The sequence below is a fragment of the Megalops cyprinoides genome, chromosome 7, assembly GCF_013368585.1.
Source record: "Megalops cyprinoides isolate fMegCyp1 chromosome 7, fMegCyp1.pri, whole genome shotgun sequence".
Taxonomy (NCBI): Eukaryota; Metazoa; Chordata; class Actinopteri; order Elopiformes; family Megalopidae; genus Megalops; species Megalops cyprinoides.
In genome coordinates this window covers 38,955,574-38,973,689 of record NC_050589.1, presented here as the reverse complement: position 1 = coordinate 38,973,689, position 18,116 = coordinate 38,955,574, and the positions used below count along the sequence as shown (strand labels likewise).

The 18,116-nt window shown below is 44.2% G+C and overlaps 1 protein-coding gene across 2 annotated transcripts in view; it reads left to right on the top strand.

Moving 5' to 3' along the window:
• LOC118781279 (disco-interacting protein 2 homolog B-A) overlaps positions 1-18,116 on the top strand; it is a 67,689-nt gene that overhangs the window by 33,548 nt on the left and 16,025 nt on the right. The window contains exons 9-28 of one of the 2 annotated variants that reach the window (XM_036534244.1): positions 140-231; positions 382-492; positions 1,062-1,185; positions 1,414-1,523; positions 1,636-1,738; positions 2,655-2,719; positions 3,236-3,329; positions 3,691-3,810; positions 4,623-4,737; positions 5,058-5,197; positions 6,264-6,400; positions 6,839-6,919; positions 7,315-7,442; positions 7,569-7,683; positions 8,038-8,239; positions 8,524-8,636; positions 9,609-9,632; positions 11,563-11,643; positions 16,701-16,824; positions 17,672-17,793. In XM_036534244.1, the coding sequence (XP_036390137.1) occupies positions 140-231; positions 382-492; positions 1,062-1,185; positions 1,414-1,523; positions 1,636-1,738; positions 2,655-2,719; positions 3,236-3,329; positions 3,691-3,810; positions 4,623-4,737; positions 5,058-5,197; positions 6,264-6,400; positions 6,839-6,919; positions 7,315-7,442; positions 7,569-7,683; positions 8,038-8,239; positions 8,524-8,636; positions 9,609-9,632; positions 11,563-11,643; positions 16,701-16,824; positions 17,672-17,793 (2,201 nt within the window). The remainder of the gene's footprint in view (positions 1-139; positions 232-381; positions 493-1,061; positions 1,186-1,413; positions 1,524-1,635; positions 1,739-2,654; positions 2,720-3,235; positions 3,330-3,690; positions 3,811-4,622; positions 4,738-5,057; positions 5,198-6,263; positions 6,401-6,838; positions 6,920-7,314; positions 7,443-7,568; positions 7,684-8,037; positions 8,240-8,523; positions 8,637-9,608; positions 9,633-11,562; positions 11,644-16,700; positions 16,825-17,671; positions 17,794-18,116) is intronic. The other variant, XM_036534245.1, reaches the window with a different exon arrangement.

Sequence of the window (18,116 nt, the reverse complement as noted above, 5' to 3'; positions counted from 1 at the left end):
AGATAACGCAGTGAGGTATGCGAAGCAAATCTGCACTGAGTTCATCACTCTAGCAGACTGATACAGCAGGTCTCCAGGTTGGGAGTGTCCGGTGTACCTGACTGTTGGTGTCTGACACCTGCTGCAATGTCTCTCTCAGGCAAACTGTGGAGCCGCAGTCTGAAGCTGGCCTTCACCCTCCTCAACAAACTGGGAACCAAAAATGAGCCAGTGCTGAGGCCAGGGGATCGGGTGAGCCTTTTTTTCTCCATCTTTCTGTGGTGCAGTTTCCTGATTCTTACTCATTGTTGACAGTGATATTTTTTTACCTATTTAATTGTATAAACTCATGGTGGACAAATCACTCACATGGATGCTGAAGACCTTGTGTCTGAACTTTAGGTGGCGCTAGTGTACCCTAACAGTGACCCTGGGATGTTCTGGGTGGCGTTCTATGGTTGCTTGCTGGCGGAGGTTATTCCTGTGCCCATCGAGGTGCCACTGTCCCGCAAGGTAGGGTGTCCATGCTAATGAGGGTATGGGGGGTCAAGTGGGTGGGTCAGGATTTGGATGTGGTAAGTGGGATGGAAAATGCATTTTATAAGTTTAAGGAAAGAGGTACATGCTTTTATAGAAGAGTGATGAATGAAAATGAAGTTGTGAAGATCACAGCAAATACAATGATCACTTATGAACTGTTCAGATAAACTTTTCACTGCCAAATGCACCTATTAATAAAATATGAAATGCAATTACCAATACCACCAACGCTCACGTGAAAGAAATAATTATTACATTTTATCAGACTCATGAGGACTTTTCCACTGCGTCTTAATCTGTTTTACAGCTGGTCTGTTGGATATGCTTTAAAGGTTTAGATATCTGGCAGTTAGTATGACTGTATGACTTTAGCCAGTTGGGTACCAGCTCAATGTGTAAATACTGTATATCAGTCAGACTCCAGTTTGGCTGTGTGACATTGGTCAGTTGGGTGTCCAGGGTGAAGGAGCTAAAACTCAGAGTCATCAGTGTCCTGCGGGCCAGTTCTCTCTGTCTCTGACTGCTCTTTTTTGTGTCTGCAGGATGCAGGGAGTCAGCAGATCGGCTTCTTGTTGGGCAGCTGTGGGGTAAGCCTGGCCCTGACCAGCGAGGTGTGTCTAAAAGGGCTACCCAAGACCCCCAATGGAGAAATACTACAGTTCAAAGGTCAGAGGCTGCCATTATGGCTCCCCTTCCACCACTGCTAGTACAGCTGCCGCATGCCGCTCACATTCTCCTCTTTCCTTCTCCTTGTAGTGGGTATTTACAGAACTTCAGGTTAAGTGCAGTGCTCAAGGCTACAAAAGCAGCATCACACCCCAGAGTAGAAGCTACAGCCCACTGGTTTCAATGCCCTAACCACAGCCCAGCTGACTCACACTCTGATGCTCGTAGGTTGGCCACGGCTTAAGTGGGTGGTGACCGACTCTAAGTACCTGACCAAGCCGTCCAAGGACTGGCAACCTCACATTCCCACGGCCAACACTGACCCGGCATATATTGAGGTGAGAAACCTGTGTGTGTGTGTGTGTGTGTGTGTGTACATGTATGTGTGTGTACATGTATGTGTATGTATACCTGTCCATCCAGCTGAGGGTGTTTATTTCTCTCTCCCAGTACAAAGCCAGTAAGGAGGGCACAGTCATGGGTGTGGCTGTGTCCAAAGTGGCCATGCTCACCCACTGCCAGGCCCTGACACAGGCCTGCAACTATAGCGAGGGTGAGTTTCAGTCAAAATGGACAGCATCTCTATCACAGCATCATTACACTCATCTGTTACATACACTTATATTTGACATCATTCATAAATGCTTGAATGATTAGCAAATTAAGATACCATACTGTTTGATTGTGACTGAATGTGACTGAAATACACCAGTTCTGAAACAAAAAGTTCCCCTCTACTTAGGGAGAGCCTGCCTACACTGATGCTAAAACACAGAACCCAGGCATGCTTACTGAACTAGGACAGAGGTGCCTAAAAACACTGAAAGAACAGTGAGATAGATGGAGGAAGAACATGAGAGAGAGACTAGGGGAGGGGGGTGAGAGAACAGAGGAAACAGGTAGAGGGTTTGGGAAGCATTTAAATTTGTATGTTTTTTTTAACTACAAAATACCCACAAATGGTGAATTATTGAGTGTACTTTGCTTGTCCCTTGGCATGCCTTGAACTCTGAAACTGTTGAATAATAGATTGCGCATGCCTTCATGCATATACTAACATAACACTCAGTGCACAAGATAAACAAAAGCGCTTTACGCAAACACTGCAGATTGAGAGTACAAACACTCATGCTTATTTGTCATACTTACAGAAGAAAAAAGTACATTTATGTTTTATTTTTGTAGCAAAAGAATAGATCTTTCATTTTCAGCTGTTGGCTGTAGTTATGGAAGGGAGCTTATATCTAGACATTGAAAATTCCATACACATTGGTGTACATTTTTGTACAAAGCATCATTATGTGCATAATTTTCCTACCATAAGCATCTTGATACACTACCTTAATAATATTGTGTTTTGATGTCTATGTTTTTATCTAGTTTTGTTTGATATTGGTTTCGATTTGAGGTTCTGGTTGATGTCTGTTTTTTATGTTTTGTATGACTGTGCTTATGTTTTCTTTACACAGGGGAAACACTGGTTAATGTGCTGGACTGCAAGAAGGATATGGGTCTGTGGCATGGTGTTCTCACGGTAAGTAAGGCTGGCTGTCCCTGTTGACAGGGACTGCTCTGGACCTCCTTCTTTGAAGCTCTAACACTTTGTGAAATGTGCTTTACCATTATGTGTTCCTTTCAAATATATATTGATCTGTGCAGATGAATCCAGTAAGATCTGCTTTTAAAGAGAGATCACTTGAATGATTTAGTGACAATTCAAGGACAGATTAGTCAATTGCTTGTGTGAAAAAAATCCAATGAAGATCCAGTTCCATGTTTGCACAGTACATTTTTTATGTAGGCAAAGTGTCAGTTGTAATCAGATCTTCCCAGTCTAAAACGAATCAGCAATCGGTTGTATTAATTCTGAGGTAAAAGGCAGATAAGGCTAGCATTGGCAGAAATCCTTTGCTGGAATCCTCCACACATCTTCCTACAGGAGGTGTGCACCTGCATTCATGTTAATATTGATGTCAGTTGCATGACAGGCACTGTATGAGCATGTGTGTTCTGTGTCTGCCTCTAATCCCCCATCTGTGTACCTTTTCAGAGTGTCATGAATCGAATTCACACCATCAGTGTCCCCTATGCTGTGATGAAGGCTTGTCCTCTGTCTTGGGTGCAGAGAGTCCACATCCACAAAGGTGTGACATGCAAACACGCCTGCACATGCGTGCATGCATGTGCGCACACACACACACACACACACACACACACACACACACGTACACACACATACACACAAACAATTCCATTGAGCCAACCGATTTATAGTTCTTTATGCAAATGGACACACTGAAGAGGAGATTGACGCCCTGTGCCAGCACAGATTACTGTGCTGCTCTCAAATCTCCATGAGTTAAAAAGATATTCAGTTGTGCTGCATGATACAGGTGAAAGGATGTGGATGTGAAGGTGTAGACTGTGAGCACTAGGGAAAGAGGTGTGTGGTCGTGAAGTTTTGACATGTGTAGCAGTGTGATGGTTCCCTCTGATCCCTTCTAGCGCGGGTGGCCTTGGTGAAGTGTCGCGACCTCCACTGGGCCATGATGGCCCACCGAGAGCAGAGGGACACCAGCCTGGGGTCACTGCGCATGCTCATCGTGGCAGACGGAGCCAATCCCTGTGAGTCACACCACTGGCCATTGCTCTTTGGCAAGGACACATTAGGGGCTTCTCATAGAACCACTTGTCTCCACCCACCCACCTCTAGGTCCAGCCAGTCATAAGGGAAGGGAATAAAAATGTTTCTAAAGAAAATGTTGGACAGTTCCAAGTGCAGAAATCAGAAAAGTGAATAGGTATCCTTATCTTATCCTTATCCTTACCTACTCTCAGTCTGTTAACACCATGAAATATTTATCTTTGATCTGTCCCGAGACAAGACAACTGAAATATGTTGCAAAGCAACCACAGCATAGTAGTTTGGCAAAATGCTTCCACTGTCAGTTTTTTTGCTTGATGTAGCAGTGAGTCACTGTTGAGACAAGCACTTTTGCCAGTGGCATAAACTGACTACCATCAACTGTAGTGCACTTTGAATGTAAGTGAATAGCTTTTTAAAGGTTATAGCAAGCTCGCAAGTAAAAAAGCACATTTTAGCTTATTAATTAGATAATAAATTTAAGATAAAGTACACTGTATGTATTTCATCTTGAGAGCAGATATTTCTCCAGAAAAGCTAAATGCACTGTTTTTACTGGGCATTATGGTAGCTATTCTGTTGTGAGAAACTTAGAGATGCTCTTCCCTAATAGCACGGCTCCCTTATAGGGGTTTGAGGTATGTTTTCTCTGTCTGTGGGAAAAGGGAAACTGCTGGCCTGCTGAAGTTCTCTGAAACATTACTCTGTGCTATCCTGTGAACCTATTGAAGCTGTGTTCACCGTGTACAGAACACACTCACCATCTTGTGTTTTTGGGGTGGTTGTGTCTCAGGGTCGGTATCATCATGTGATGCCTTCCTCAATGTGTTCCAAAGTCATGGCCTGAAGCCCGAGGTCATCTGTCCCTGTGCAACTTCTCCTGAAGCCATGACCGTTGCCATCCGCAGGTGCAGTACACCCCCCCGTGCCATGTCCATTCAGTGCAGATATAATCAGTATCTGTTACCTCTGTCTCTCTTTCTAAAGTTCACATTCATAAAAATGTATATTTACTTTATTGAGATCATCCAAAAGAAGGAAAGCAAGGTATCACTGAATGTCAGCACAGTATAGATGTTAACAGTCTGCCCGCTCTCCCTCACTCTGTCATTTCCTCTTTGTTTCTCTCTCACATTTACTTTTTCTCCATCTCTTTTTGTTTGTTTGTGTTTGTTCCTCTTTCTTGTCAATTCTCCTCTCCCCCATCCCTTTATCCGTCTCTCTGCAGGCCAGGGATCCCTGGGGCGCCGCTCCCTGCCAGAGCCATCCTGTCCATGGCGGGTCTGAGTCATGGGGTGATCCGCGTCAACACGGAGGACAAGAACTCAGCCCTCACTGTGCAGGATGTGGGACATGTCATGCCAGGAGGTGAGGCAGATGCAGAGAGAAGGAAAGGGAGAGATGATCACACCACTGAAGGAGCATGCTATATGTTTTCACTTCACAAAACATGCACTTGTTATGTATGGTAGCTCTAACAACTTTTTCTGGTCCTACAACATAAGAACTCCAGTGGAAGAAGTTTGATGTCATTATGCATGTATGCTGTAGCTCAGATATAATTACATTGGCTGTGTCCCAATACTAAGTCAGTTGCCTGTTGCCTGCATCCTTAGAAGTGACCTCCCTTATAAGGTAGCATCCTAACGGAAAAGGGACCTCAAAAGGCAACAAAATCGGGACACACTCTGAAGGCAGGATGTCGTCATAGATCGTTCACGTCCATGGAGAGAAAATTACTTTAACGTTCGTGTAACTAAATAACTAGCCACTAGATCAGTTACTTTTTTCAATTTAATCAGATGATCATGTTTAGTATTTCAGTATCTGTAAAAGACTTCACCTTGTTCGATGGGCAACCAAACTACCGCTACATTAGCTAGATAGCTAGCTTGTTCTATTGGAAAGTAATGTGATTACTAGCAAGCTAGCTAGCTAGTTCACGGAAAGCTCACCGAGGCTTAAAAACATTACGTACATTATTCCAGTGTATTAAATAATGATGTCTTTTACTTAGATATAACCGCAACAAATTATTGAGTTCATTGTATACTTACATTTATAATGAGCTCCTCTGCTACCACCGCATCTACCGCTGTGGTGTTTTCAGCTGCCATTAATTTAACGGAAGTTGAGAAGCTTGAGGTAATCCCAAAAACTTATGGGATACCCTACCTGGCGAAGGATACGTTGGATGCCGCCTTCAAATTTAGCTGAAATAAGGCACCTTAGAAGGGTGCATTTTATGATGACTTCGGTTTGGGACATGCCTACGAAAGGGCAAGCGTGCAAAATTGTGAAAATAGTGAAAATGCTCCCTTCAAATGCTGCCTTCTAAGGCAGCTGACGTATTGGGACACAGCCTTTGTCTCCTATTGCTCTGATGTAATTAATGCCTGTTCATGTCCTGGCATTATTACCCTATATGTTACAGCTTTGATGTGCATTGTGAAGCCAGATGGGCCTCCCCAGTTGTGTAAGACAGATGAGATAGGAGAGATTGTCGTGAACTCTCGTGCTGGGGGCACCTTGTACTACGGCCTACCTGGAGTCACCAAGAACATGTTTGAGGTTTGGGTTCAGCATTATTCTCTCTCCCTGTCACATGGTACACCACCCAGTACTGTTTCTGCTCCTTGAAAAGCAGGTCATGTTACAGGAGTGTAGTGTTCCATATTAACATTCCCCAGTACCATTTCTCACTCACCTTTCAGTTTTCTCATGATCCGTTTATACAGTTGGATATTTACTGAGACAGTTTGGTTTAAGTGTCTTGCCTGTTACAGGATACAGCAGTGGTATACCAGTGAGTCAAACCAGTAACCTTGAGGTTACCAGCCCTACTCCTTACCTCTACTCCAAACTGTTCCCCCATTATATTACAGCTTTGTATCACAGCATTGTTACATTGCAGCAGCATAATAGAATACATGTTTATTGATTTGCCAAAAAGTGGATCTCCTTGGACTTAAAATCATTTTTCAGATATGTACCTCTGTCTGTCTGTAGGTGATCCCTGTTAATGCCAGTGGAGCCCCAATTGGAGAGATTCCCTTTGTGCGCTCTGGACTGCTGGGCTTTGTGGGACCGGTAAGAGAGGGAGGGAAGGAAAGGGATGGCTAGAGTGGGGGGAAAGAAGAATCGCAATAATTACATGAAATTATATTATTGTCACTTAGGTGCTCTTATCCAAAGCAGCTTACATAGCACCCAATTTTGGTCCATATATACAGCTGGATATTTACTGAGGTGGGTGAAGTACCTTGCCCAAGGGTACAACAGCAGTGCCCCGGAGGGAATTTGATCCAGCAACCCTTCAGTTATGAACCCTGGTCCTTACCACTATGTCGTACTGCTGGGATGGGAATGGGGGTGAAGAAGGGAGGGAGTGAGAAAGGTAGATGGAGAAGGCAGAGAGGAGGGTATGAGATTTGAGAGGCAGGGCTGTTGACTGAGTGCACCCCCCGTGCTCCCCCTCCCCCCAGGGCAGCCTGGTGTTTGTGGTGGGGAAGATCGAGGGCCTGCTGATGGTCAGTGGCCGGAGGCACAATGCCGACGACCTGGTGGCCACCGCGCTGGCAGTGGAGCCAGTCAAAACCGTGTATCGTGGGAGGTGAGTGCTGATGAGATTCTACCAATTCACCCTGTGTCTGTGCTTATTCTCTGTGCCCTGTGATTCTGCTGTACCCTATGTCTGTGCAGGGTGGCTGCGTTCATGCTGTGCTCCATGTCTGCGCAGGGTGGCTGTGTTCTCGGTGACAGTGTTTTATGATGAGAGGATTGTGATTGTGGCAGAACAGAGGCCAGAGGCCAGTGAGGAGGACAGCTTCCAATGGATGAGCAGAGTGCTACAGGTATGGACCAATCCCATCCTTTTGATGGCTAATCTGTCTGCCTTTGTCTCTGTCTGTCACTCTCCATTTGTGTGCTTCTCTACCTCTGTCTGTATGTCTGTCTCTCTGTGTCCGTCTGTCTCTCTGTGTGTCTCTGGGTCTGTCTTTCTGTGTCCGTGTGTCTGTCTCTCTAAGTCTGTGGTTCTGTCTGTCTCTGTCTGTTTGTGTCTCTACTCATTGACTCATTGTTCTCTCTCTCATCCTCTGAACTGTGTATTCTTGTATGTCTGGTGTGGCTTTTTGGTTAGAGTCAAGAGGATGTGCCACACTATAAGAAGCAGTTTGTGTTTTAGTGGTGCTGGTTTTATCTTGCAGGCCATAGACAGTATCCACCAGGTGGGGCTGTACTGCTTGGCACTGGTACCTGCCAACACCCTCCCCAAGACCCCTCTCGGGGGCATCCATGTCTCGGAAACAAAGCAGCACTTCCTGGAGGGCAACCTGCACCCTTGCAACATCCTGATGTGTCCCCATACCTGCGTCACCAATATGCCCAAACCACGCCAGAAACAACCAGGTAATGCTGTCAGAAACCATCAGGTAACCAGAGCAGAAAGTCAGGAAACACTGCTCAAAACAACCAGGTGGTAGTACACGACACAGTCAGGCATCTGCTGTGGAATCAGCCATGTAACAGCATTAGAAACAGCCAGGTAGCCAAGCCAGATGACAGGTGACACTCTCAGAAGCAGCCAGGTAACTGGCTTTTTTGTTACACTTGTGAAAGATTCAACAAAGAAAATCCATCAACTGCACTCACTTTGTTTGTTCCCCTCTCTCCCTCATGATCCTCTGTTCTAGTTGGCGTGGGTCCGGCCTCCATCATGGTGGGTAACCTGGTGGCCGGGAAGCGAGTGGCCCAGGCTGCGGGGAGGGACCTAGGGCTCATCGAGGACCAGGACCTAGTCAGGAAGGTGAGAGGACTTAAGAGCCTGTGTCAGCACTGTCCCACTAGTTCAAAGCAGCACAAACCAACTGTACATTGCTAAAAGAATAACTGTAGGAGTGTGTAGTATTCACAGTGGTAATAATAGCAATGAGTACACATGTTGCGATTCATGAGAATTGTGTGTGCTGCAAATAGCTGAGGGAACCGCTGCTGAGTTGGGGCTGAATTTTCCAATTAGGGAATCGTACTGTGTGTCCCCACCTCAAGACAGCAATTTTGGAGCCATATGGCCCTGCTGGTAGTCTCTGATGCTTCCTAAAAGGTTACAGGGTACTCAACATAACTCTAGAACACCACAAAGTCACTGGAAGTTTCTGTGAAGCAGCCCAGCTGTTTGTTTCCACTGATCGTATGTCTGCGGTTTGTTGTGGTAGCTGTTCAAACAAACCGTCATGCCCCTTTATCTGATGACTATTTGCTGTGGAGCTCACAACCTTTGTGTTTTATCTTGGTTGTTCAACGGCTCACTCCCTGCTTTGCTGTGGTTCAACAGGAGACGCTAACAGCTTACAGGAAACAGCTGTGTTTTTGCACATCACTAGTGGGTGGATGTAGGTCATCCACTGCTGCAGTTTCTGACTGCATTCGAAACCCAGTGCTGGACAAGAATTGGCAAAAATATATGATTGATATCCACACACGGCTCATAAGGTGTTCAGAAGAGCAATCGTCATAGGTCCTGACATGCCACAACAGCTGAGCTATCAATCCAGCATGTGTATGCCTAGTTTTACCAAATCTTGCAAACTTGCAATTGGAATCTAAATTGAGGCTAAAGTGGCAATGTGTGTACCGGGCATGAGGCTGAGGTGAAATGAAATCAGATACAGTAACTGTGGTGTCTGTGATGTTGGGGTTGGGGGATTTTGTGCATTTCCTCCTTTAAGGCTGTGTCTATTCTGTTCTGTCTTTACTTACTCGTGTCGTGGGGATGTAGCTCTGTATGTGGCCCACCATGATGGTAAGGATAACACCCTGACAACTTTGATCTCCCACTTCCATCGGGCACACCGCAGCACAGCACGGCAGCCCCACACCTGAGCCATTTGCTATTGGTGTACCTTTTTATTTCAATCAGGGGTTCACATAAACAGCGACATGCAACCACAATACTGTCATTTAAATTACGGTGGAGTGCCATAGAGTGTGCAGAAATGCAGAGGAAGCACTCTGCTACTGTGACTTTCAGCACATCTCAGGTCATAGGCTTGAAAGAGCTGAGACAGTAGGTAGAAGTGGACAGCGTTTGGAAGGAGCAGGAGGGAATAGAGGGGCCAAGGGGGCGTGCTGGTCCATTCTGCAGTGAGGGCAGGACAGAAGATCTCTAGGCATGGAAGTCATTATGGAGGGCCAATGCGTAGCTCTCAGAGAGATACAAGCCCTGAAGAGCTAGAGAGCAGCAGAGACGCTGCCTCTAGATGGGGAAGACGGGAACCAAAACTGATGCCAATCCCCTAGTTGATGTCCTCAAGTCCAGCAAGACCAAATTTGTGCGGGCAGATGATAGGAATTTAAACGGCCGCTCCAACTGAAAGCATTTAATCTCTTGATGCTTTTGTTACCTGGGGAATGTGGAGAGGTCTTAAGGCATTGTGTGTCCCTGGAAGGTAGCCCAAATCCAAGGCACATAAACGATTCCAGTTTATTGGTGCCAATGGTGCTGGTGGACTTGCAACTGAGGCAGATAACACTACGCTAATAAACAAACCATTTTTCTTCCTGGAGGTGATCCCTCTTGATATTTTCTTAAAGGCGAGGAAGATTGTTTTAAAGGTCCATTATTGAGAGGAGTTTCCTTTTTAGAGTTAATAAAGAGCGAGCAAAAACAGATTTCAGACAAAGCAACAGGGCACTCCGTGAGCAACAGGGAGCTCAGAACTCACATTCAATCGATCAAAATTTTCCACTCAGGCATATATGTGATCTTAAAAATGAGAATTATGTGCACCCCTGCTGCAGTATAAATAGAGTTATGACACTAAAAGACCTCTTCCTGGCTCTGCATGGGTTTGTGAACAGTACTAGAGGGCAGCCTGCATGCAACTTTATTGATGTGTGTGTGCTTCAGAACCATTCACAAACTGGGGTGCCAGTCAGCTTGCAGTTTTATTTTTGTTTGGGCAGGGCATGGTGTTAGCCTGAATCACACAGAAGGTACCAGTGTAAGACAGAGAATGGCCCTCCGTGTCACACCAGCCAAAGCTCATGCTCTGATGGTGGAGATCACCAGCTTCTCTGCTGTGTTTATTGCCCCACCCCCCCTCCCCACATCCCTGACCCCACTCACACAAGGTGTTCAGTTCTTTCTCTTCTTCCTGTTTTTCATTTATTCTTCCTTTATCCATCATTCTCTGCTTCCCCCAGTTTATGTTAACTTCTAATAATGCATTCTTTGAGTTTATTCAGTGCTGATTCATACTATCCAGGTCAGTTGAATTGAGTGTCTGAGATGCTATGATATTTCTTAGAGCTGTGCAGGGAAATGGGATCGCAGCCATTTAAATAATTGTTCTGTAATATTGTAATATTGTAAGTAGTGTTGTAGTTATTCATAGTTGATGGGTGGGAATGGTCTGAGAAATGCTTAGGTAAGTCCTGATCATGTGACCATTCACTGTGCCACGTCTTAAGTGAAATTTCTATTTGCGGTCAAACTCTAAATTCCTGGAATGCCATCCTGTTGTGATGGAGGCTGCAGGCTATAAAGGTGGTTTCGTTCTCATTTCCTTGTGTGTAGGCTCTGATCAGGCATTGGTCAGGTGGGGAGAGTGAAGTTGAGCTGTATGGTCAGGATATGGTCTGTTGGGGAGGGTATATGTGAGATGTATGATCAGATTGTGAGGGAGCTGCTGAAGTGTGTGGTCACGTTTTGTTCCTCTCCACCTGTGCAGCACCAGTACCTCACAGAGGCCCTGCAGTGGAGAGCTCAGACTGACCCTGACCATGTTTTGTTTGTGCTGCTGAATGCAAAGGTACAGAGCAAGTACTCTCCCACGCTGATTCTCATCATCTCATCTACACTGATGCACTCACTGATTCATCCACTGAGTCACCAACTCACGCACATGGATACACTGACTCATTCACTATTTCACCCACACTTCATCTCTTCCACACTGACTCACTCACCCATTCACTATTTCACTGACACTGACAACCGACCAACCAACCATCACTAATACTGACCCATTCGTGCTCTTATTTACACACCCTTGCATGGCAGAGTGCACTGGTTTCTGAACTGCACTGGTTCAGACCACAAGCGGACAGCTGAGACACATTGCCGTTTACACCTGTGTCTATCATGTGTCTCCAAGGTGTCCAGCTGACCACTTGTGTTCAAATTTTGTTACTGCCTACGTCACTTCCGCTAGAAGGTCAGAGGGCCCAGTGCACAGTTATTATGTCAGTCTCTGTCACCAGACAACCGCCGGCTTTGTTTAGCATGGGCTAGCTAAGAAAAGAAAAATGTTTCAAGAACTAATATACATGTACGGGCTATTGCAACTGTTGAGACTGGCAGGACAAAGTCATTTGCAACTTGCAAAAGAGCACAGGACAAGATGAAAAAGGAAGAATGTCCAACCACCACATCCTGCATTGATTTTCCTGTTACATCCTTGTCGGGGATGCATCAAGACGCATTAATGTTTACACTACAAAAGATATGTGGTCAAATGCGTCCCAGACCACCTCGGCAAGTGGTTTGAGTGATCGGATTACAATGCGTCATGGTGGTCGTTTACACTTGTATTTAGCGTTGTCCACTTGTGATCCGATCGCCCAAGACTAGCGCTGTGCGATATGACAATATATATCGTGTGACGATAGAAAAACGTTATCGCTTCATATTATGCTCTATCGTTTATTTCGTTGTGTCGCAAATCACACACCTTACTGCAATATTTTTCGTCATTTGTACAGTGCTTTGCGTTCTTCTACACGGCACGGATACAGGCAGGAAATTTGCATGAAGGTAACACAAACAAACATGGAGGAGAGTGAACGTGAGAAAGAACTATAGTTAAAAAGTGTTTTCTATTTACTTTTTTATATTTTATACATTAATATTTTATATTTTGTTACATGCTTAACCCTTTCTCACACAACTTATTTTTATACTATGTAGCGTGCGTGTTACGTTACAAGGTTCATTATGTTTTCATTAGCGTGATTAAGCTTCTCATAGTTTTCAGTTAGCATTTGCTATATTTTTTAAATCACTGTTTCCTCAAAGCTAAAATTAGCTATAATTTTTCCAATCTAGTGTTTTAATCACACCGGTTTTAGCATACGCGCTAAATGGCTAATCACACTGGTGTGGCCATATGTGTGAAAGGGTTTTATATTAATTTCATTGATGTTACAGAAAATGTGCTATATCGTGATATGTATCGTTATCGGGATATGAAATGACCTATATCGGGATATGAGATTTTGGTCATATCATACAGCCCTACCCAAGACGCATTTTAAAACCAAAAGTAAACAGGGTCATAGTGTGTTCACGCGACAAGGAGTCTTGCATGGTCTGTTGCCTGCCTGGTGCCCTGGTTGGGGACCTCCTGGAGCGTGCAGACAAGCTCCTGGCCAGAGCGGGGGAGGATCGAGTAGTCATGGTCCATGTTGGAGCTAATGACATAGGAAGGGACTCGAGGTTCTGTAGGACAGATTTATTGAGCTAGCGGGAAAATTAGGAGCAGAACTTCCATGGTAGTCTTCTCTGAAATTCTACTGGTACCATGCGCAAGCAAACAGAAGCAAGCCTTTATATGGAGGTTTAACACGTGGCTACAAACCTGTTGTAGGAAGGAGAGGTACAGGTTTATGGGGCACTGAGACTCCTTTTGGAACAAGGGTGACCTGTACAAGCACCGGAGAGATACAGACCGAGATACAAATCGGAGAGATACAGCTGCATTGGGACAGTGTATGCTTAGGGTTGCAGAGGGTTATTTAAACTAGGGTCTGGGGGGGCAGGGAGGTTATATAGTGAGATGGGTCGGGATAGACAGACTGCCAGAATAGAACACACCATGGCTAAGTATTTTATTAGTAGTGGGGGAACCACGATTGCAAATCAGTCAGAGCAGCACTGTAATAGAGATGGTTTTGAGCAGCTGGGAGTGGAAAGGAAGGACAGGAAATAGACACGCAGTACCCTGAAATTCCTCTGTTTAAATGCTAGAAGCATAAAAAATAAAATTTTGGATCTAGAAACTGTTATGAGTAATAGTAATTATGATGTTGTTGGGTTCACAGAGGCGTGGCTTGGTGCAAGGGATTCGGATGAGTATAATGTAGAGGGATACTATTGAGTTATTTAAGTGTCTTTTTAACGCAAGCATAAAAGACAGTTTTGAGAGCAAATTTCCTGCAATCAATTCTAAATAATTCTATTTAATTTCTAAATTTAAATAAAAATAATTTACACTTGATGTTGCCTATTCATAGGTTGGAGCTTGCATGTCCCACATGAAGTTGTGGCTATTCAGAAGGTTAATGTTTTGGCATAGAGCTGATTAGGTCCGCCCCCAGTAACTGAATTTAACTCCAATAAGTAACCAGTACCATGTTCAATTTCTCACGTTTATAATACACCAAATGTCATGAAAATTGGTTCAGAATTACGTGAGTTACGGTCAATTTTGTAGAGAACTCTGCATCTCTCAATGCACGTGGTATTTGTTTACTAGCGGATCTTGACCGCTCCAATATGGTGACCACATAGATGCATAGCGGTGACATACAGCAGTGGCCAGTGAGGTATCTACGTTTCTATATATATGGGTGTAGCCATACTGTCGATTCAAGTCAAACCCACCAATAGAAATTCTTCTCATCCATCAGAGAAGATCCCGCCCATTACGTCCAGTTCAACTCACAACCAAAACCTTTTGACTCGTATACTTTTTGACCTGTAAAACTTTTTGACTCGCAAAACTTTTTGACTCGCAAGCAAAACTTTTTGACTTGCAACCAAAGGGCACTGATTTGCAATCAAAACTTTTTGTGACGCAAAAAAGACAAACTTGATTTTTGATTGCAGTGCGAGAAATTTGCTTCATTTTTCATTTGTCTTTTATGCTTGCGTTAAAAAGACACAAAAATAACTTAATAGTATCCCTCTACATTATACTCATCCGAATCCCTTGCACCAAGCCATGCCTCTGTATATATATATATATATATATATATATATATATATATATATATATATATATATATATATGGAATATATAGATCTATCTATCTATCTATCTATCTATATCCAAGAGTTCTCAGGGAACTAGCGTAAGTGGTTTACAAGCCTCTGACAGTTATTTTTAAGAAATCTCTTAAAACTGGAGAAATACCAGATGACTGGAAACATGGCAGTGTAGTATCTGTCTACAAGAAAGGAGACTGGACTGATCCAGGAAATTATAGGCCTGTCAGTTTAACTTGTATGACATGTAAATTACTGGATTCCATCATTAGGGACAATCTGGAATTATTCCTGGTATCTTAAATGATAGCCAGCATGGTTTTCGCAGAGGGAGGCCATGCTTAACAAACCTCCTGGACTTTTTTGAGGAAGCTACAGTGCGTTTAGACTCAAACCAAGCTTATGATATTATGTATTTGGACTTTCAAAAGGCATTTTACAGCGTACCGCATGAGAGGCTCATAGTGAAAATGAAATCTGCAGGATGGGATTTGAAGTTGTTTGTCTAGTAGAAAGCAGACTGTAACCGTGGGAGGAATTTTATCAGAGCAGGGTCCTGTACGAAGTGGAGTCCCGCAGGGATCGGTGTTGGGGCCTTTGCTATTTCTTATATACATAAATGATATTGATGCGGAGGTTAGTAGTAAAATAGTAAAATTTGCAGATGATACAAAACTAGGGGGTCTAGCCAACAGCATAGAATCAACTAAGGTAATAAAGGAAGACCTAAACAGCATCCAAAAGTGGGAAGATACCTGGCAGATGACATTCAATTTAGCTAAATGTAAAGTCTTGCATGTGGGAAATAAGAACCTTAGACAAGACTACTTCATGGAGGGAAAAACTAGAATGTTCTCAGTTTGAAAAAGACTTGGGAGTAATAGTTAACCCAAGCTTAACAGGATCTAGGCAGTATGCTGTAGCAGTAAAAAAGGCCAACAGGATGCTGGGATATATAGCCAAAAGTATTGATTATAAATCTAAAGAGGTTATATTGAAATTATACAATGCTTTAGTCAGACCTCACTTGGAATATTGTGTGCAGTTCTGGGCACTACACTATAAGAAAGATATTGAGGTTCTTGAAAAAGTTTAAAGAAGGGCAACTAAATTAGTTCCTGGCATGAAATATAAAAGCTACGAGGAAAGACTCAAGTTACTTAACCTATTTAGACTTAGCGAGAGGAGGCTTAGGGGTGATTTAATAGAGGTTTTTAAATTTATAAAAGGACTCAATAAGGTCAACTACAATGCATTTTTTAGGGTGAGTTCAGTCTGTAGAACAAGGGGACATGAATGGAAACTAGTTAAGAGTAAGTTCCGCACTGATATAAGTAAGTATTATTTTACACAAAGAGTTATCAATACATGGAATAGGTTGCCAGGTCATGTAGTCGAGGCAGAGACCCTTGCTGTGTTCAAGACCAGACTTGATGCAATTTTGGATACTCTTTAATTGTAATGGCGATCGTAGTTGGGCTGGATGGCCTGTTATCATCATAATATGTTTTTAAGTTCTTATATTCTTATATACGCACGCGCGGACACACACACCCATGCGCACCTGTATGCATTCAATCACACACTTTCCTTACACAACACAAGCACAGACTTCAACTCACTCATGCTCCCTCACACATACATACTCAAAGACACTCATACACATAGACCCTTCCTGTGTTTGTTCAGTGAAGCAATGGCCTGTTGTTTTCACATGGAGATGAATCCCTGTCGAGCACCACAGAGTGCTAAAACTCTCTCCCTCGTGTTCCCTCTCTCTGTCCTTTCTGGTGCTGTCTTTGTCTCTCCCCCCGCCACCAGGGGACAGCAGTCAGCACAGCCACCTGCGTACAGCTGCACAGGCGGGCAGAGAAGGTGACCGCAGCCCTGGCTGAGAGGGGTGGCATCAACACTGGAGACAACGTAGTACTGCTCTACCCACCTGGTGTGTCACTTGTGTACTCGCACACCTCCACGCCCAGGCACACACACACACAGCATGCCCATGCAACACAAACACACACAACACAAACATGTGTACACACATGCATGCACACGCACATGCCTACAAGCACACACACAACACAAACGTGAAAGTGAGCACACACATTATTGTGACACCAGGCTCAGTCAGTCAGTCACTAACTCACTCACTGATTAAATGGCTCACTGACCATCTCACTGACTCACTGTAGTTAAAAGCCTGCTCCGAGGGGGCTCAACAATTTCATTCTGACCTGCCACATAGCAGGACCTTATCTTGTTATATTGTGAATTATTCTTCATTTATGTATGTTGCAGGGCTCCCTCTTCAAGGACGAATTACACAGCTCAGATTTTACTTATTGTCTCTTTCTACAACCGGCTGCCTAGGGAAAGGGTACAGGTTAACCCTCTGGTTCCAAGCCCAGCTCTGATCAAAGCTGATAATGATAACTAGAAATCACGTCTTTATTGAAATGATAGGATTTACCTAGTCACCTTCTGCTCTTGCATCATGCCTCCTTAAGCCCTGTTAATGAAAGAGGTTTGTCTGACAAAATGGGAAATGTTGAAATCATAGATGAAGACAAATGTGTGTGAAACACAAGCCAGCTCCACTTAGAGTGAGTTTGGGTGGGAACATCTCAGTGGCCTCTGTATGGCCCAGGCCAGCTGACCGTGGGTTCAGCAGTGACTAGTATATTCAGCTCTCTCTGCATTACACCTGCATAATGTGTCGGATGGCCTGATGGTGAATGCCGCAGTCAAACATGCTTTGAGTGTTGATGGCGGGTTCCTCCTCTCTGCAGGGATTGATCTGATCGCCTCCTTCTATGGCTGCCTGTATGCTGGCTGCATTCCTGTCACTGTGCGGCCCCCCCACCCCCAGAACCTGGCAGCCACTCTGCCCACCGTGCGCATGATCATTGATGTAAGTGTGTGAGTGCATGCATGCACTCACAGTGTTTGCATGCGTGTGTGTGAGTGTTTGTGTGCTTGTGTGCACACAGTTTTTGTGTTTCATTGTGGAGAAGCTGGCTGACACAAAAAAATTAGCAGAAGAATAAATCTTACAAAAACCAATAATTTATTTTAAAAATCCATAAAGAAGACACCAGCCCAAGGACATAGCCAAACCAACTCAGTCTCCCAGCACTGCACCCTCATACCTGTATTTAACAAGCCTGATTAGGCAGGTGAGGCTCATTAGCCTATGGCTGGCTTACACACAGGCAATGGCAAGCAGACAAGTAA